Consider the following 21,757-nt stretch of genomic DNA (forward strand, 5'->3'; position numbering starts at 1 on the left):
ACGTTGCCAATTCGTCCAGACAGCGTCCACTGCTGTGTTACTCTGCGTTTAAAAGGGAATTACAGCCTGCTGTCTCTGTGTGCTTCCTGGTTGTTTCCCTCATAATTCCACTGTATTAAGAAATATCCACATTGTCAAAATGTAAAATCACGTCTCTGACACAAAGAGGAGGCAAAATGGATGAAGAAGAAAGTACTGATGTTTAAAGAAGCTGTAATGTCACAGGTATTGGGAGGCTACCCCATATGCACAACAAAGTGTCTTAGTTTGCATGTCTTTGCGTGCTGTATGTCTTTCTAGTTAGAACATAAACATAACATGTAAATTCAATTTTGATTTACAGCTATCTCATTTTATTTTTTATAATTATGACCAAAATCAATAAAATACCAAATGTAAGAAAATCATCATTTGTTCCTTCACTAACGACCTCCCTCTCAGTGAGAAAATAACCGTGACTTTAACCCCTTTGACACATGTTCTTTTATGACATGCTTGGCTGAACAATATAACTGACTGTTATGGCTATCATGGTTTTAATACAAGTATATATTGTTTACCGTTATAGACATTTAAAAACATATAAAATAAAAAAGTGACTTACTGGAGGAGCGAGAGCGTCCATTCATGAAGACGTTGAGGAACTTCTTGGAGAAGTGCAGGTCGACCTCTGGAGTGGAGTCCTCAGACAGACAAGCCGTCGCCTCTCTCCTCACTCCTCCTATCTGAATGCCGTCCTCATCATCATCCTCCTCCTCCTCCTCCTCTTCCTCTTCCTCCTCCTCCTCCTCCTCGTACTCCTCCCCGATGGCCGACTCGTAGGGAGAGGAGACGCAGTTGTCGTAGACGGTCGCGGAGTCGCTGTCGTCGCTGTAGCCTTGGTAACACTGCCGGAGACTGACCAGTTCTAGCTGAGCGTGCTCGTCCACCACCAGAGTGTATTTGACCGAGTCATATGAAAGGCCGCTGGCCTCCGAGTTCATGGAAGTTCTTAGTGGGACTCTGCTGCCACCGCCATCCCCCGCTCCTCCCCCCTTCTTCATCCTTCCGTCCATTATTACCCTGTCCACATCCTCATCCTCGCCGCAGTAGCTTTCGTCCGTGGCGTCCACGTACTCCACCGATGATCCGGGTCTCAGCATGACCCCGGCCCCCGTTCCCGCCCCCTTCAGGCTGAGGTCCAGCGTGAGGGAGGAGCGAGCCATGCTGGGCGGCGTGATGAGGGACTCTATGCAAGAAGAATATGAAGGTGGGGGGACGTAGACCTCGTCCTCCTCGTAGATGGAGGGGTTAGTCCGGTCTGGGAGGGGCTGGTAAGGAGGCGGGCCCTCCGTGTCTGAGCTGATGGACATGCGGCCCTGCTCAGTCTGCTGCGAGAGGAAGGGCCGGTCCTGCTCGTCGGGGGGGTCTAGAGGGTCTGCGGAGCGCTGCACGGGAGTTAGGTAGATCTCCTCCGTTGGCTCCAGATGGACGTCCGTGTGGTAGCGGATCCTCTCCTGGTGGTGCCCGTCTCCATCCGCCTTCCCCGCTGGGTACAGAGGAGCCGGCGTGTAGTTCTGCGGCGCCGGCGGCTTCTCCTGAAGCTTGGAGCGAGTCGCGGATGTCGCGGACGAGCCGTGCGAGTGTCCAGAGGTGTGGCTGTGTCTGCAGGGGGCGTCGGTGGAGGTCCCGCGGTCTTTGGTCTGCGCTCCCCCGCCCTGCACCTTGTCCTCGTCGCTCAGACAGCTGTGCTCGCACGGAGGGGTGAGCTCGCCTGGAGGGAGAGCAGACGCAAGCGACGACGCGCACAGACGCACACGCAGGCACACGAGCACGCACAAGGGCCAGTCACACGCACAGAGTAAGTACACGTGATGCAGGAAAGCAGACATGACGGACAAACAAACGCACGGGCAGACATGAGGGCAGACATGGAAACAAATGCAGAAAACAGGAGGAGAGAAAAGTACAAATGGTTAGGTAATCCAGATTACTCGTCAAATATGCAGTGCAGCCAGGAGAAGACGATGGACATGTTATGTCAAAATCCATCGCCAGCAAATCCAGGCTTGATATTTTCCCTGTGGATGATGCAGCACTGACTTCTGAAGCCAAAGGAGAGAGAAGGGAAGGTGAGTTCTGTGTTTGTACAAACCTCAGCATTTACGGAGCAGCGATGCCCATTCAGGACAATACTCCGACATTTCACTCTTGGCTCTCCTTGAGAGGGACTACATTTGTCTTTTTGTGAAATTGTTACTTATCAATGCACCATAACAGTATTTGATGCCAATTAACTTTACAGCAATTAACCCTCTTATCATATTCAATATGAAAAATGAAAATAAATTCCTTGTGGGGCTGCACTTTGTTCTCCATTGAATCACTTTGCAATTCAAATTCAGTCGAATTCTCTCAGGTGACTCCTTCAAACAAATGTGAGGCCAATTAGCTAGTTGACATATGAATCGAACCAGTTGTGTTCATGAACGAATCTGCAGGTTTTATCACAGTAAGTCTAAGAATCCTTAGTGCGAGTAAAAAAACACAATAGACTTTGCATCCCCTGAATCGGGCTAATACCCAAATAAGCAGCTCCTTAAAGTTCCTTAAGTTTTCTTCTTCCTGATGAAGATGACATTACATAAATAATATATTTAAATATTATATATGTTATATTTAGATATATTACTATAATATATAGCAGCCTAATGGACAAAATAGTTTATGTCGAAGTTGTAATATAGTCTGAAATATCAAATGGCAAGTTGCAACTAAACTAAATCCTATATAATCTATATAATCTATTTAAGTAATCAAAAATAAGCTGCACACCGTTTGTATCCTGTTTATTTTTTTGCTGAGACAAACATTAAAACTAATTTCGGTTTAGCATTTGGCTCAATTTCCATTTCTTTGGTGAACACAAGGTTATTGGGTAACCATATCAGCAGAACGGTTTCATTCTGTATTCTGCAACCATGGCTTGAATGATGCATAAAAACCAAGTGGATTGAGGTCCTGGTAGTGTTTTTAAACGATTGAGATAACAAGTATCACCTCTGTATCACTTCTTCCATCAGTGGTGAGTTGTTGGCAGTGAGTTTGGTTAGTCTCGCCTCACATGATGCTCTGAAAAGAGCTGTAACAATGACCAATGACAGCTCCCAGCTAGCTCGGCCCCGAGCTGGCTAACGCACATACAGTATATAGTGCAGCCTCGGCTAGCTACAGTTAGCTTAGCATCCAAGCTTTGACACAGTCCCCCTGAGGATCAGAGAGACACACACAACTGAAAGACTCAATGCAAGTGGCAGCTGCTGTGTTCGTAGCACAGGGATGAATAATATCAGAGACAGCATTCCGGTCATCACATCCCAGTCATCATCAACACAGCAAGAACATTCACTCACAGCTTGTGGGAAAGAAAAGCTCACCTGTTTTAAGGGGCGAGGACGAGCCTGAAACCTTCTCCTGCCAACTGTATTTCTTCCCAAAGGAGTTGTTGTTGAGTGTGTCCTGTGGAAACGCAGAAAAAGAGGAAGAGAAGAAGAAGGAAATGGTGAGAGAATAAATCAGATGGGGAGTACAGAGAGAGAAAGAGAGGGGAAGATAGAGAGAGGTTTGGTCACTGAGTTCTGGATCCAGACACTCAATGTACACAACTTTTTGTCTCCCTCGCTCTCTCTCGCTCTCTGTTATGTCACTCACGCATACACACACACACGCACACACACACGCACACAAAGCTTTTATTCTGTTGAATGAGCAGGGATTCTTTTGTCTGTGCTCCGTGGTGTGCATTTAAAGGGAACCAAACCTTTATCAAAGCTACTGGATAAACACACACACACACACACACACATGCACACAAATATACACACAGTGGGCGTCTCTTTAGGCCGTTTTGGGGGATTTGTTGATTGAAAAGGCCTTTTCAAGAAACCTTGGCCATTTTCCGATCACAAAACTAGTTATTTTCTTTTTTTTGCGTGTTAGAAAACGGTTTCCTCTCCCTTATTCTTATTTCTATAAAACAGTGATGCAGAAAAGTACTACGGGGTGTGGTCAGTACGCTGTGACATCACTATTTAGTGCGGTGATACATGCGACCGAGCACACTCGTGAAGAGGGCAGTGAGATACTTGTTACCAGCCTAGTGTTACTCTTTGGTCATGCTTTTTATCCAATCAGTGAGGAAAGATTTTATTTTAATTTGATCATATTTAACAGGGGTGTCACATTTCTCCAAATCCATTATTCCATTTAACTTTCAATTCTAAAGTCACTCACGATTCAAACTATGCCATTGCTAGACTATACAGTCTTGATTCTAAAAGATCAACATATCAATGGTTTTATGCTCTGACAACTGCCACTTAGACTTTCAAATCTTTCTCTAAAAAGATAGACCACATGGTATCAAGAGGGATTTTTGGGGAACGTACCATAACGCCATATGGTCAAATTTAAATAAATTATTTAATATGTAATAACAATAACTTTTTTTCAACAATCAATTGGGACCAATATGCAAACAATAAGCTCCACTAGATGGCAGGTACTTAACAGCTATAGTTTACAAGGTGCACCTGAATGCACCATGAAGTCCCCGTCAGTCAGTGCTCACACGCTTGACCGTACAAAACAATGGAGGGACTTCTTCGAAGTGTTGCACGGGTTATGATTGTCACCTTCATGTCACCATACCGTAGAAGAAAAAGACTGTCAGCCTTCCACAGTCTAACCTGTCCCCAAAGTACACATAAATACTACTCATGACTTACCAGATCATTCTCATCACAGATTCTCACAGTGTGACAAAGTTCAAACACACAACAGTAGTAAAAGAGCCAGAGTTCACAGAAAAGTCACCCTTTCGGACCAGAAGAAGACAGTTAAGTCGAGGGGTCGTGGGTATTGTTTGAATACCAGCAATACCAGAAATAATACTTTTTCCAAAAACAGCCAAAAACAGCTAAAAAAGAGTGAATATTGGACTTATATGAGGTGGACACGAACATGACTCCAATGCTAATGTTGCTCTGTCACGGCTGGTTACGATGTCAATTTAAAACTCGGCGACACGTCAATGTTTTGGTTCACAAAGCCGTCAAAGATCACAGCATCTTACAAATGCATAGAGATGGCAAAGGGAGATTTTAACAGATGGAAGTCGAACTGGAAACTCCTGTGATGACGACGATTTGATGCCCAAAATAAGATCCCATCCTCCTCCTCCGTCCACCCACCCGCTGCGCATGACTCACTTCCCCATCGACGTATATACGGACAGAGCTGTCGCTGTGGTAACGAGTGAATCAGCAGGTGGTGAGACGGAAGCGTTCGTCTCGGAGGTAAAGGTCTTTTTAACCAAAGTGATGAAAAGATCATTGCTCAGGGCAGTGACTCAGACGTAGTGTGAATGTGTGCGTGTTAAGGAAGTGACTCTGATAACACATTACTTTGTCAACTAGACATCGGAGTTCTGCTGTGTGCAGATCTCAGCATCCAACTTAGTATAAGAATAAGATCAATTACTAAAAACAAGCATGTTTTGGGGAGTGTTTGCGTTGATTGACAGGAGTCTCAGCCTATCACACTCAGCTGGGATGGTTGCTTCTTGCTCCTCCCACCTCAGCTCCACCCTTTGACCAAATTTGGATTTGCCTTCTACAAATAGAGCTTTATAGAGATATATGTTTTTTAAATGTTACTTATTGATGCCTTGATATTGTCTTTGCCCATCTGCATTTTTGGGCACAACTCAACGAATGTAGGTATACCTTCCAAATCACACACAGACAAAGACACACACACACACACACACACACACACACACACACACACACACACACACACACAGTACATCAACATAAGGAGTGTCCTAAAGCCAGGTGAGAGATTAAAGTCGGACTGGGATTAAGACGGAGGGCTCCCTCCTGTTTTTCTGTCTGAATCATTTTACTTCAGCAGCTTCAGACGAGACAATCTGTGAAATAAAACCTGCCCCCGTTTCTGCTAAGAGCTCATTATACTGGACATAAGCTTTTACTTTAAAGTTGTGGCTAAAATAATTGATGTACTCCTTAGAAAAATGCTTGTATTTGTATTGCCTTCAAATATATCTGCCTTAAAACGTATTTTAGTGCTTAATACGATTCCTCACTGTAATTCTCTGGCACAAAACGCTGGTACTCAGCAGATAATTGGGTCTAAAAATATTGCTTTTCAAAAAGCCTCGCTGCTCTAACCCTGGTCGGCGTTCAGAGCTGCTGTTTCTCAACCACAGGACTCTGTCACTCGCTGCCAAATGATGCGGAGCTAATTGTATATTTTTGCATTTTTACCGATCCACTGACCTGGAAACAGTCAGCGGTGTGCTGTCTCTCTCCCTCTCCTGTCTCTTCTTACAGTACAAACTGCCTGGAGATCATCACTACTCATCTATCTCAACTCATTTGAATGGTGTCTGCGCTGCCTGACTGATGTTGTGGTCTATGGTAAAAACAGTAATGTCACAGCTGTATTCACGCCTACATGACGATGGAGCAGCCACAATGTTGGGATAGCTGAACGATCAGGACTCATTCAGAAAACAAGCATTTTAAAAAGTTGTTTGTTGGTCATCTTGGGGACAGGCCTGACTAAGATGAATGACTTTTTACAAATCTGCATCATTGTTTATTTATTTTGGCATCATTTTATCTGTTTATTGCAACTAATCCACAGTAAAATCTGTTTATTTTGGGTTAATAACGCCGTAATAAACCAGCCGACAAAATTCACCGGGCTCCTTCGGATGATGCTATGAACCCAGACACGATGGCGTTTGGTTTTCAGTGTGTGGGACTTCCACTACATGCACAAAACAGCGTAGTGGTTATTTCGGACACGGCTGATGAATTGTTGTTGGTGTCTACATGCATGTGAGCCCCTCTTCCTCTCTCCGGCACGTCAAACACGAGTGACAGGTATAAACATAAATGATCCCGCCGTCAAACTCGCTTTGTGTTCGGTGTGAACTTTCTCTGTCAGCTGGAGCCGTTATCGTGTCTCACCTAGAGACGTGCTGGAGAAACAAATCTACCATAAAACAAAAGAAGGTCTGAGGAAAAATAACTTTCTTTTCTTCTGTGAAAATCCATGCAGGAAGAGTCACCAGATTCAACCAGAACCAATTTCTACACCAACAGAGCATAATGCACTGCAGATGTATTGTGGTGATCTGTCATCCGATGTGTGTTAAGTACAAGGCCTAATTAACCTTTAAGCTGTAACACTTTGTGTATGTCATCCGCAGCTGAGACAATTTATGCCCCTATCATACCCGATGGACACACATGCAGCCAGGTGGAGAGGCTCGGCTTTCGTGGTCCAAGTTCTTATAGTATTATAGAGTATGATGAATATTTTCAAGGACACATTGAAGGAGCTCTGTTATCAATTCAAGGTTTGCGGGAACATTATTCCATCGTACTGCAGTAGAGCAGAGAAATGTGTTTTATCCATCAAACAAGCAAAAGGAACCACAGCGTTTCTAATGGAGACTGTCGGCATTTTATACATAATCAAAGCTTGAATGTAGTTGACCATGTTCTTTATTGTTATGCAGTTACGATTAACATAAAGGTTTCACAGCAGTTTGCAGAGCAAACAGCCTTTCTGACAACCAGGTGGTTCAGTTCGCTTTAAGCATTTGAGTCTGTGAGCGATAAATTAAAGCTAATGATTTATAGATGAAACTCACAACACAGAGCAAACAGCTATAGATCCTCACATTAAACAGACAAATTCATTACAAACACTAAAACATCATCTGGGAATATGGAGAAGCTACGCCACAATCATTAAAGATTCTCGGTTCCATATTCAGAGTTTTAGTGCATGTTCATGCATGTGAGTGTGCCCTACTGGCTAACTCACTGCTCCCATTGACAGCTGATAAACCCCCCCCCCTCACTTACACCCTGTTGCCACTGTTTGCACTGTCAACACTATGAGCACCGTTAGTTTCTAACTGGCGGCTGAGCAGTCGCCATGTTGAGAGCTGTGCGGAGACAATATATTATATATATTTTTTGCTGAATCTCGTAAGATCATCTGCTGCTGATGGATGTTACGTTAACGACACGTTGTCTGTTGCTTCATGTCTTCGTAGTTCATGCAAAGGCCACTTTCGGGAAACCTTCACCCACTTATCATTGAAATATTTTTGGTTTTCTAACTGCTGAATGAAGAGAGTGAACAATGTCCCAGGAGACGGGAAGAAAAATGTTTCAGAGCAATTATTCCCTTCATGCTTTCCAGTTCTGACAGCTCAAACACACACACACACACACACACACACACACACACACACACACACACACACACACACACACACACACACACACACACACACACACACACACACACACACACACACACACACACACACACACACACACACACACACGATCACAGGCACAGCAGCAAGAACAGTCGGCTTGTTTCCACCTCATGGAAACTGAGCAAAGAACAAAGCGCAGACAAATATAGAGCTGCTTGGTTGATCACGCTGACAGCCTTCACTGTGGGGGAGTGCGTGTATGTTAGGCTCAGTGGCAAAGTCACTATAGATTAATGTATACATTGCAAAACAAGAGCATGACCATGCAGACATTTACAGTTCTACAGACCCTGGCAGGTACGTTTGACGTGAAAGGGGTCGCTCACGGCCATAAACTCAAAGACAATTATCACCTAACTCTGGTTGAGCCTCTTTTAGAGCATTTGGTTTTACAGCACATTTACTGTATGTTTTACTCTCACTTCTCTCATAACTAGGAGGCCATCCTGGCACGTTCTGATGAACCCACTGTACACCACCTTCCCAGCACAACATGCCATACTCTGAGGAGGGGAAAACAAAAAAGTGTCAGGTTAAAATCAGGTGACACTGTAAGACATTACAGTGTCCGCCCTCATACGCGGACATGGATGGACCAACACACACGTCAACACTGACCATGATCTTCACCTAATTTTAAATCACACATTCATTATTGTAAAGATGGCGACATAACTCCCCTAACCTCAACACAGTTGTTATTTTAACCCACACCATGATCCTCTCCTAAATCTCACGAGTCGTTTTTGTGCCTAACCCGAACCCGACCTTAACCACATCGACGTCACATCATGGAATTGATTTAATTCACCGACGAATGATGTCATTCGTCAGATCATATCAGAAAACGCTTGTGTGTAGTTACAAATGATGTATTTAGTTGTTTAATTTGGAGAAACTTGCAGTAGTCTGTGTTTAATACACACACACAGACACACACAGACACACACACTTAGTGAAGAAAAACATGGACCATAGCTCTGCTGTATGAACAGGAGGTGGACGGACACACAATGCATGTTGACATGAGATCAACATGCATTAATCAACACTTGCGCACACACACATGCTATGTCTAAACTTGTGAGGACCCTTATTAATACCGTACATTATGTAGCTTCAAACTTTCTTTCCTCCCAATGTCTTTAACACACAAAAACAGGCTATTTCTTGCTTTTGTAGTTCACAGGAAGGAGGCACTGTTGAATGTAGTTTTATGTGTTATGGGTTTATGGTCTTTGTGATGCCAGTATTTCATGTCTCAAGGTATGTGCAGGATATGTTTAATACCGTGTCTTTGGTGTACCTCTGTTCTGTCTTGTTGGCTATGTACTGTTGATTGCAGCCGTGTTAAGCACTATTGCCCAGTATCTTATCTTATCAAAACCTAGTTCTAACCTTAAGCCTAAAAGTAACCCCCAAAGACAAAATGTCTTCCCCCTCTGGGGCATAAAGCGGAAATTGGTCCTCACAAAGATTGACGTACACGAACACGAACACACACACAGTCACGAGCTCCAGCAGCATTCAAACACAAACAGAGACGGGCACCAAGGGAAAAAAATAAATCTCTGTCTTGACAATTGATGCTATTGTTCAGTCCAGTGGACACATCCTGTCAGAGAAACGATTGTAGTGAATCCAATGGTGATGTTAGGCACGTTGTTGATACATATTTACATTTGTGTGTGAAGAGGAACCCAGACAGGCAAGACACACAGACACACATCTTCTTCACTGTAAGTCCACCCCTCCTTCTTATTGATCAATATCCAATCATCTGCTGCAAACTCTGTGTGTGTGTGTGTGTGTGTGTGTGTGTGTGTGTGTGTGTAGATAAGGTTTATCAGGCTCTACCTGTGTGCGCGGCACAATCGAGATGAGGTTAAGGGTCGTGGGTCTCTTGGGCCGGTAGGTATCCATAGTAACAGGTGTCGCAGGGTCCTTGGTGACTGGCGGGGGTGCGATGGCTGACGCCTTCGAGGACTCTTTGTCACAGCGGTACCCGTCAGCACCGTCGATGAGTTCCAAATGCAGCATCTCTGCCTGGATCTGGCCGACGGCACCGAGCTCTGCCCTCCCCGACATGCTATTGGTTCCTCTCCTCACACGGCCCTGCAGGGATTGGAGCAGATGCGCCGTCAGTCGAGGCAGAGAATGAGAGAGAGAGGCAGACGTAGAGAGAGAGAGAGAGAGAGAGAGAGAGAGTGTGTGTGTGTGTGTGTGTGTGTGTGTGTGTGTGTGTGTGTGTGTGTGTGTGTGTGTGTGTGTGTGTGTGTGTGTGTGTGTGTGTGTGTGTGTGTGTGTGTGTGTGTGTGGGGATGGGATGAGGAGACTGAGTCGGCCAATTAGAGGCTTCTGCCTTTAACACTCTCGCTGCCAAACATTGAGCTGCTTAAAGCAGAGAGCAGAGATAAACAAGTCAGCTTCTCCACATGGCAGCTTTTACCTACAGTGATGAAGTGAGGATGTAGGAGCAATTAACCAAATGATTGTCAGGTTGATAAAGGAATTCTTAAGAGTTTTGTCTTTAAGTTGACCCACAACCAGCTGTGTTGATCTTATCCATGCGTGTTGCCATGTTTCTGGTAGCCTATAACCTTGCTCTCCTCATGGCTCTAAGGACGGCAATGTTGGTCCACAACCTTTGATCTAGACTGAAATATCTCAACAACAACAGTTGATGGATTGTATTGAAATGTTGCACAGACATTCATGGTCTACAGAGGATGAATCCCTCTGACTTTGGTGTTCCCTTGACTTTTCGTCCCACGCCACCATGAGATTGTCATGTGGTTCAGTGGTAAATATCTTGATAACTGGATTGCCATGAAATTTGGTAAATCAACTGTAGAATATCTCATCACACAAGCAACATGACATGGGAGGGGGGCTGGTGGTGGTGGCAGGAGTAAACTCTCTCTGCAGCCAGCAGTTCAGTGTGTCCAACCGTTTCTCCTAAAAGACACGCAGACAATAAAAAACCTTGTTTGCGCAGTATTTACACGTTGGATGAAATGCATGAAATGCAGAGGAGGAAAATGAAACGGAGCATCTGTCCCCACAGTAAATCATCTGTTGAGTGTTTGATGGTTATTTATTTGTGCTTTTAGAACGTAACCACTGTCAAACAATCATCAATTATAGATATTTCCTCAGCATCTCTGTGCTGTGTCTTCTCCCGCTCGCCCTCTTTTTCGGTCTTTTTTTTTTATTGAGTCGGGAAGCCTAACTTTACTTTTTATGTTATCAAACAAAGACAAATGCTGTCCCCTTGTCCTAAAATGGTCCTAAATCAATACTAGAGTACTTGTTAATTTGGACCCTGGTCCCTGCGGTGAGTTCCCCAAGAGGTTCCTCTTGCTTTAAGCTCTGCTTGGCTTGATTGTTTTCACACATTCCACAAGGCAACTCATAGACTAAAACACTCAACCAAATCAGAGCAGCTGTTACACTTTGACTGTGTTTTACATTGCTGCTGAAATCAAAGCAAGTGACAAACACCAGGGTCATCTGGGAGACAGAGTAAGAGGGCACTGGGACAGCACAGTCTGCTTCACTTACCATCATTATCTATGCAGCTACAGCACTCTCTCTCACACACACACACACACACACACACACACACACAGTAATTCCTCCTGTTGGTAGATGTGATGTAGATGCATTGAAATGGACATCAAGTCACTGTTAAGCCTATTACAGTCCTTAGCTCCCTCTTTACTCCACATGGCAAACACACAAACATGCAGATACACACATATGCAGGCTCACAACACCACAGCTGTCAATCTAATAAGAACTACAACACAAGAAGAATGTGAAATTAAATCAAATCGGACAGAATTAACGGACTGGTTTGCGGCACTTTGACTTAAAAAGCTTCTAAACCTGCAGTCTGATTTCAGGGTCACCTGGCAGCTTATTGCTGTTGGAAGAGTCTCTTCTTCCTCATATGACTGCATGAAAACATCCATAACTTTACCATTACCCAGTATCCATAACCCAGTACAGATGGGTAGCATGCACGTAATGAATTACGCGACATTCAGAAGCATTATCTCGTTATCAACGTGTTATGATACTCAGTATTCAGAATCACATAGAATAATAGATTGAAAATAAAATATTCATTAGTAATATATATGTCCTTGAGTCATTTCTATAGATAAGACTGTGGTCACATATCATTAATCTAAATATGGAAATTGTGAGTCAGTTGTTGATACACTCATTTTTTACTAAATAATTCTAAAAGGCTAAATGATAATATCTAATATCATCATGATATAATCAGATGCATATCAGGGTGTCGTGATCAGGGATCAAAGCACTGTGGGAATGAAAACTGAAAAAGAAGACCAACACGCTTCTTAAAGAGCTGTACCACAGCTGATCCAGGATCAGGACGACAACAATGTGAGCGTTGTGTTAACGCTCAGCCGCCGTGACAACAACATTCACCGCAGTCTGGACTGTTTCAGGAGAGACAATCAGTGATAGCAGAGCTGTGAGGCAAGCTAAAGCTTCTACGTAGCCTTTACTTTACAATCATTCACTGAACAGCGTTCATATCGTCTGTAATAATCATTTTCAGTCATGTGCACAGTATTTAATCCAACTGTGTCTTTATTTAAACCTCCATTTTGGCTCTTTCTCAGTGAATGAGAAAGATCATGTGCTTTCCTTTGTAAATGTAGCAGAGCGGGTAGTAAGGAGAGCTAAAGTGTTGCCTTCAATCTCAGTGGCAGCCATGATAAGCACTGGACGAAAAACATCGAAATGTGAATGGAAGGTGCTTCAATGCTTCCTTTTTGATCTCCTTTAGCATAGGGTGCCCTAGACCATCGTTTACCATCAATAACATATCCATCATCACTGATGAATTGTAGATGATAGATAAATTGATCTGTTTTGGACAGGAATTATTTTTTTAAAAATTGTACAGCATCAGCATCCTGCATGTCTATACATCAATCATCGTATGATCCATCCATCAAGCATCTGTCCATAAATCAATCAAGCATCTATCCATCCATCCATCATCCATCCTGCATGTGTATACATCAATCATCCAACATCCATCGTGCATCAATTCTCCCATCCTTTAAATATTCATCAGTCTATCAATCCACCTGTTCATCTATCTGTCAATCCATCCATCCCTCCATATATCCATCCATCCATCCCTTCTTAGAACAACAACAAAAGACAAAGAAAGAAAGAAAAGGAGGAACAAGAGAGAAAGGGAGAGAGAGGAAAAAATATTGTGGGTTATTTTGAGTTTTCATATTGGGGTTGGGAAAATATGGTTGCGATGATCCTCCTGTATTTTCAGCACAGTCAAACCACACCAATGTCTGTCTGTCTGTCTCTGTAATCACACCACAGCCACTCTCCTGCCATCATTTGTTTTTCCTTTTGTCTCTCATCTCTCTCGGCCTGTTCACCTTTTCACCTGCTGACGATCAATGCCTGCTAATGCAGCGGGCCTCTACTCGTCCTCTCATGTTTTATGACCTCAAATTATGCCTGGCCCCTTTAAGAGAAGCCCAGGCCCCTGTTGCTAAGAGACAAGGGGCTCGGTGACGATGAGGAGGCTGAGAAGATACTGCTGCCTCCAAGTTACTGATGCTCGGCTCTCGTCCAATCAGAACAGCCCGAGTAGGGCAGTAACACACCAACAAGTCAAATACAATGACACAAGACAGCTGAAAATGATAAATCAAACAAAACGTGCTGCTGAGCTCCATCCAGGCATTTGAACAAATGTAAAAACCAATAGAATCAATACACTTAGGAACTGAGGAAAGGACGTCTCATATCTCTTAAAAAATATTCCTTGTTTCCTCTCTCCTCGCATGGTTTCCTTGTGTCTCTCCATCTCTCCCTGGTGGGAGGGACTAAGACGGAAGGAATGGACGCAAGTGAGGGAAACGGGGATGCAATTAAGAGATTTGGGATGTACCCCCAGTCTCTGGCTGCAAATTACGTCCGAAGAACAAGATGGCTGCTTCCGCTTCCGGGTTATTTTCTCCTCATTCTTGTGGAGCACAGTCTATGATCACTCCCAGTAAACGGGGTGCTAGTGTCCATGGAAATGCATGAATATCAACAAACAGCTGACTCTCAGCAAACAACAACATATGACAGGGGATGATGCTCTTAAAAAAGGACCAGAGATACAAAGGGCTTCTCTTGTTTCCGTTTGTGTCGATGAGGCAGCTTCTTCTCTGCTTACCATGTATGGATGACATGACGTGAGCAGTATCCATGGGGGCAGTGTGTGTGTGTGTGTGTGTGTGTGTGTGTGTGTGTGTGTGTGTGTGTGTGTGTGTGTGTGTGTGTGAACACTGTATTGCATGCATTTTCAGCTCTGACACATGGGGTAGGTGAGAGAAACACTGTTGCCATGGAAATAGGTCTCCTTCTCCTCTTGTGAGTGTTTTGCTGGCCTCCCTCTCTGCCTCATCGCTCTCACTCTGCTCTCTCTTGTTGTACTGCTTCCTATCTCTCTCTCTCTAACTCGCCCACTCTCTCTGTATATCCCCCTCCCTCTTCCTATCTGGGTTAATGAGATCTGTTTTGCTGATGCGCATTGATGGAGTTCAACACTGTTAATAAATTGTTTTTAAGAGCAAAGGTTATTCATATTCCCAACTACATGGCTAATATACTGTACAGAAATATCTTCATAGGGATATTCATAATAGATTCATAAACACAAACAAACCGCTCCTCCTCATATTTGAATATGATGTTGAATGTCTGAATTGACATGAAGCTCATACGTACGAATGAAGTTCCTACACCCTTTTTTACATGCCTTCATATTCTGGGCAATACATTAAAGGTGATTTATTGGGAGCATTTCTACCGGCTCTCAACATGGCGACGGCTGAGCAGGTGCCAACAGTGCAACCTACAGGGCTAACGGTGTTTACCTGAGGGGGAACCGGTGGGTGAGCTTGTCGCTTACGAGAAGACGGGGTTATCAGCTGTAACCGCCGTATGAGCGCAGTGCAGAGCGGGCGGCCGTTAGCTAGCCAGTTGAGCATGCGCACATGCACCAATGTTCATTCTCTGCTCAGGTAGACATCACTCCACTATACAATGCAAACAGTTGTTAGCTGCTATACTAATGTTCTGTAGTCCGTATTGCACCTTAATCTTGAAAGTGCAGACCGCACAAGGCAGTCGTGATGTTGTTTTGAATAACTTGATTAAATAATGGGCTAAAATCAAGCCAGAAACAACCTCAGATACCTCACTGATGAAGGCATGAACACTGAACACATTTGGGGAATAAAGAAGAAGAATTATGTGATGTATCTTATATCTCAGACAGACAACAAAATGTCACACTGGATTTTATCATTTTGGTTAATGCGAAGACAACAAACTTAATTTTTATGTTTTGTTTGAAGTAGTGTCAACATGTAATTTTACAAATGTCTTTGTCTATGTCTAATACAATGTTACAAAAGAGGGCACAATAACAATTATAGTATATCTGTGTGTGTGTAGATACATGTGTGAGTGTTTCTACAGTCACTTAATGCTATTGCCCACTAACTGACCCCTGTCCGACATATGACTTTTTCAACCATTTGCACATGCCACATGACCCCCCCAGCACTCGCACACACACACACACGCACACGCACACGCACACGCACACACACGCACACACACACACACACACACACACACACACACACACACACGCACACGCACACGCACACACACACACACACACACACACACACACACACGCACACACACACACACACACACACACACAGAGTCCATTTGGCACATTCATGTTTGTGTTTTCACCACATCTGAGGAGCAGCTAACAGTAACACAGTGCTTTTCTCCCTCTTTAATGTCTGTAACAGAAAATAAATAATTAGCAAATAAAGCTATGTTTAATCTCACGTAATCTTTCCTGCTACCTGGATTTCAATAGATACAATTTTGACACTACTAGAAATCCCTCCTGTACACAAGCTGTTGCATCATTGAGGTTTGTGTTCGGCCAGCCAGTGTCATTCTGCCCCAGTAGTTCCTTAGCTACAGGAAAGTACTGCTCCCACAGCAGACACTCTTTTCGGGCAACAAACTAAATGAAGAACTTGTTTACTCCTTTCGAGATGCGGGGTAAGTTCCTTGTGTTCAAAAAGGTCGTAAAGTTAAATTCCTGCTGTGAAAAAGTGGTTCTAGTCAACAATGTTGAGTTCCTTAGACTCTTGACTTGATAGTTACTGGGTAGGGAGATTAAAAAGAAATCCTTCTGCACTCATGTGGAAAGAGGTGTGTCGGAAGAGCCACCGTAGGGAACATTTTGAAGAAGAAAGAAATGACACTGAGGAACATACTTGTTGGATCTATATGTTGTCTGTTCATAAATGTGTTTTGGTTTGTGATTTCTCCTCATTATTTTCTCAGAAATATTTTAGCGGTCAAAAGAAGCCACGAGTTGGTGTCATGGAATGAAGTGTGGCAGTGATACACAGGAGACGAACAATACATTTGAATGCCCTTTTGTATTGTTGTAAGTGTACTATAACACCACAACAATCTTAAAATGCTCATGAGATTGGAACCCAGTTTGAACTCTAGCAGCTTTTATAAAATGTCTGCATTAGCTTGGACACGCCCTCTGATCCCTCCCTATAAACCCCTTGACACACACAAACACACACACACACTTATCCACACACACATCCACACACACATCCCTGCTAAGGCAGACACCACGCCTGTCTGGGGTGAGTGAAGCTCCTTCCATGTGACCGTCCATTATTGATGAGACAAGATGTATCCTGAAACCCCCCAGGGGTGATGAGCTCACTGATGAGGTCACCAGTCCGGGCTCTGCATGCAGTGCTCAGCGCCCCCCCCCCCCCCCCCCACCCCCACATCCTCCCAGTCACCCGACGTCCTGCTGCACCGCCTCATCATACATTTATAAGCAGGCCGGGTCTCCATCAAACACTTTGCACTTTTAAATAGGAAGGAAAAATAAAGCTGTCTCTAAGGTCTTTGATGAAGGCTAAAATATGGCAGAAGCAGAAAGAACTTCAGTCCGTCTCACGCAGCTGAGAGTAAATGTTTTCATGTGTCCACCTGATGAATCTACGTCCAATATTCACTTCCCGACTCCCGAGAAAGATGTCTGCCTCTTTAGATCTTATTTTATCTTTAAATAAGTATGTAAGTTATTAAGTAACAAAAGCACAGTGAAACAAGTCAACGTTGACTTTTGGTTTGACACGGGACAAGAACACTGGTATCCTGGGTGAAAGTCCTGCGTTTGTTTGTCTCATCCATCGCCATCGATCTCCGCCCCAAACCGGCTTTGACACCGTTTAAACTACACCGCCTGACTTCCTCCTTTGCTCCCGTCGAAACTACTACAGCCACTAGAGATCGGTGTCGTCTTCTTCTATTTGTATTGGCGAATTTTTTTAATGCTTATAGTTATTTTATTATAGTTTGTTTTAACTATGTTTTAACTATGTTTTTTACTATGTACTGGCTCTGTGGCACTCTGAGATTTTTTTATGAAAAGTGCGTTACAAATAAAATGCATTATTATTATTATCAACCATGTGAATAGATGACAACGGCCTTCTGAACCTACTAGTGAGTGCTCTTTCCCTACAAGACAATGTTACAAAAAACCCTTCGCTGAACAGTTTGTTTCATGACCTGAGAGTGACGTCAATGACACGTGTTGTTTGTTGTTGTTGCCGCTGTCAAGCAGCCATTTTGGATTCTGAACTCTGTGAGGCCCCTGCAAGGTGATGCGTCATCAGTCCGAACACGAACACACACACACACACACACACACACACACACACACACACACACACACACACACACACACACACACACACACACACACACACACACACACACACACACACACAGCCGAGAGCCCTCACATTCAACAATCTGGGCTATAATTAGCTCCCTGGATAGAAGGACCAGAAAAAGCAGAGGGAAAGATGGATAAATGGCTTTTCAACCTAAAAATGTCCCCAGCACTCTGTGACGGCTATTTCCTCATCTGTCAGGTCACCGCCTCCCTAAAACAATCAACTGCGAGTAACAGAAGAGAAAATCTCGTATAATTGACACTGAAAAAAGACCCTGGACCCTCCTGTTGCCTTGGTTACTGTAGCAGAGCCGAATGGAGGAGGAGGGGTTGATGAGGGCTTCACTGGGAACAGAGCTGGAGAGATCTGACAGAATAATACATTTACCTCTGCTTATTTTCTCCCTCTGTACCTCTCCACATCTCTCTCTCCTAGTAGCGCTCCAGTTTTCTTTAACGACCCACTCATTTCAATACAACTTGAGAACACCAGGGTGCTAGTGGGACCCCAAAACTTTCTTCACCGGAAAATAAAATAAAATTAAAAAAATCTCCAATTCAATTTTCAGAGGACTTGAACAAAGAGTAAACAGCTCAGTGTGAATTATTCAGATAACCAGGATGCAACGTGGGCAGTCGTATGTGATCAGACTCAAGGTTTTTACAGAGCAGCTCTGCCGCCGTCTATCAGGCCTCTCTGCCTCTGGGCTCCTTTGCTCTGCTGGCAGGAAGCTGAATGTAGCAGCTGTTCAGGACAAAATGCCTCATAGAATTTCATGAAATGAGCATGAGGATAAAAATTGTGTAAGCCTCATTATTTTGTTATTTGTATTTTTCAAAAAATCTGGGAAATTACTAATGGATGAAATGGAATCTTTTTTTAAATCAGCATTCTGTGAAAATTGTAATTCACAGCCCAATGGCACATTGTAAACCGTATAAAGGAGTTGCCAAAGTGAATATTTGAAATAGACTCCAACAGATACACACCAGCTCATGAGTTACATAAAAATGCTTGGAAAGAGGAAGACTTCCTTCTATATATATATATATCTTATTTAATGAATCGTGTGAGAACCACCTCTTTATGGAGGCCATTTACCTTTATATCGGGGCCATTGCAGTTGAGGCTCATCCCGCACTCGTCTGTGATCTCTGTAATCTCCGACAGGTCGTCATCTTCAAACTCATCCAGGCTGATGTCATGGGTCAACCTGGTTGAATGGGAGGATTAGGGTGAGAATGGGTAGAAGGGAAAGGGAGGGAGATGAGGAAAGAAAATCAATGTTAATCCCTCTGCACTTATCCGAAGCCACAGCAGTACGTCTCAAAATCTCCTTTTGACCGGATTATCTGTCTGACGGGGTGGCAACTCTAACGTCTCCTCTTATTCTGGAAATACAATCACCAAACTTCTGGCCATTTAAAATTCTCCCTTCAAGTACAAGAAGGCAAATGACAAAACATAAAAGCCACTGGCAACACTTATTTTCACTTATTTAACTGCTGGTTGAGAATTAGCAGCCTGGATATAGCTACACACCTGCAGTGACGAGAAGACTGAATCACAGTGGGAGTGGGAAATGCTTAATCACAGATGGCAGCTCAATTTATGAGTTTACTGGAACAAAAATGATGACAGGCTTGAGAGAAGAACTAACCCCTCACTTAATGGCAGAAACTAAACATTTCTGAGTTGCTTTTCAGGAGATACTGAGTTTAAAATTATAGTGCAAATGTTTCTGTTGTTAAATTGCAAAAGTTATTTTATCCAAAAATCAACAAGACTAAAAAAGTTGTAAGAAGCCTTGGTGGCCTTCGGAGGCCACAATGTTCATCATCAAATGTTAGCCATCCTCTGAGGAGCATGACTATGTTCAGCAGTGTTCATAGCAATGCATCTAGATTGTGGTGGAGTGTTGTTCGCCCCATAGTGCTGCCCCAGGGAGGGGCATAACAAGGTGTCTCTAAAAGTAAGCCCATAGCATCCAAAATCAGGGAGGTTCATCCTCTGGGGAGCATGAATGTGCTCAGGAGATCTAAGGGCATGATTTGGTTGTTTTTTTGTGGATAAGTTGGCATGACAATGGTCCTGGGCGATGGGTCATGGTGACCAAAACCCCCAAAACATTAGGATTCATCCCCTGGGGACCAGGAATATCCACTGTAATTGTAATGCCAATCAGGCCTGTTGATGATATATCTGACAAACTGATCGACCCCACTAGTAGAACAACTTTTAAGTCACTAACACAACTAATCATATAACTACAAAGTTACCACCAGCATATTGATACACTGTGGCTGTTCTGGCTGTCATGCGCACATCCCATGGAGGCACAGTACTTCTTAATTTACTGATCTTACATCCAAATGTCTATACTACAGGTCCAAGAAGACAATGTTTATGTTTTGCAGGGAAGACTATGATTCACTGCTCTTGCAGCAACCCTGGAAATCAGTCCAGTGTCAGGCAGTGAAATGTTCCGTCCTGCTGTCTGTGGCAGGACTCAATTAGCTTCCAGTAAACAATGCTTCACTTTTCCCCATCTGTAATTATGTCCGCCTGTTATCTCTTTACCCTGCAGCCTCCTGGGCGTGACAGGCCGAGTCAAAGAGCAGGAAAATGTTATTAGAGGGAGGAAAGAGATGATGGCAGTTATCACAAGGAGCATAAAAGCAAGCTGTCAGAGAAACCTGGTGAACGTGGAGAGCTATGATCCCCCTGTTGTTGCATGATGCTAATGCCATTTCTGGACACATCGACACTGCAGCTGTCTCCTCTTACAAAATTACGCACAGCTGCGGCCGTCTTTAGCCGTCGCGTGGTGGAATATGGGTATGGGAGTTAAATAGCCTGGGTTGAAGCATCTGTGTACCGCTATAATGAGGCCCTGGAGGAGGCAGGAGAGAAGGGCTGAGGAATGAGAAGGGAGAAAGAGAAAGAAAGTGGATCTATTGGTAAGGGATAAAGGATCTCAGATGGGAACACATGTACACCTGATGAAAAGAGAGGAAGAGAGGGAGAAAGAGACTTTAAAAAAATCACCAGTGGAATAATCCACCTTCACTGAACTATCCTCCAACTGACAAAGTAAAGTTGCAGCTTTTTATCTGTGTGCTTGAGTGTAGGATTGTGTGTGCGTCTGTGTCCATCTTGCATACTGCTGCACCAAACTGCATAATAATTTGGGTGCTTATTTATGGCTGCATTCCCAAGGACCTCTCGTGGTTGCAGAGACTCACACTTTCTCAAAAGAACTTTTAATTGTGTGTTTGTTACTGCCATTGATTGACTGCTGACTCCTCACTCACTATTCTTAAGCGGCCCCCAGCCGGCAGGGGCCGCAATCGAAAACAGTTTGCACGGTTTTGTTGTGTGTTTTGCTATCAGCGAACAGCAATAAGAACTACAAACACAGCTGAGTGCCTCGCCCTTCAAAGCCGCTGCTTGGGGGATGACTTTTATTGTTCAGGATGGTGCATGAGTTCACACCAAT

General features: G+C 43.7%; 1 protein-coding gene across 1 annotated transcript in view; it reads right to left on the reverse strand.

Moving 5' to 3' along the window:
- Positions 1–21,757, reverse strand: part of mapk8ip1b (mitogen-activated protein kinase 8 interacting protein 1b) — a 39,791-nt gene that overhangs the window by 6,679 nt on the left and 11,355 nt on the right. Inside the window, exons 2-5 of the mRNA XM_076078616.1 lie at positions 19,360–19,471; positions 10,229–10,486; positions 3,417–3,498; positions 605–1,753 (exon numbers count right to left, since the gene is read on the reverse strand). Coding sequence (XP_075934731.1) covers positions 605–1,753; positions 3,417–3,498; positions 10,229–10,486; positions 19,360–19,471 — 1,601 coding nt within the window. The remainder of the gene's footprint in view (positions 1–604; positions 1,754–3,416; positions 3,499–10,228; positions 10,487–19,359; positions 19,472–21,757) is intronic.

This window comes from Anarhichas minor, unplaced genomic scaffold (assembly GCF_050575085.1).
Source record: "Anarhichas minor isolate MPS153535 unplaced genomic scaffold, ASM5057508v1 ptg000067l, whole genome shotgun sequence".
NCBI classification, from domain to species: domain Eukaryota; kingdom Metazoa; phylum Chordata; class Actinopteri; order Perciformes; family Anarhichadidae; genus Anarhichas; species Anarhichas minor.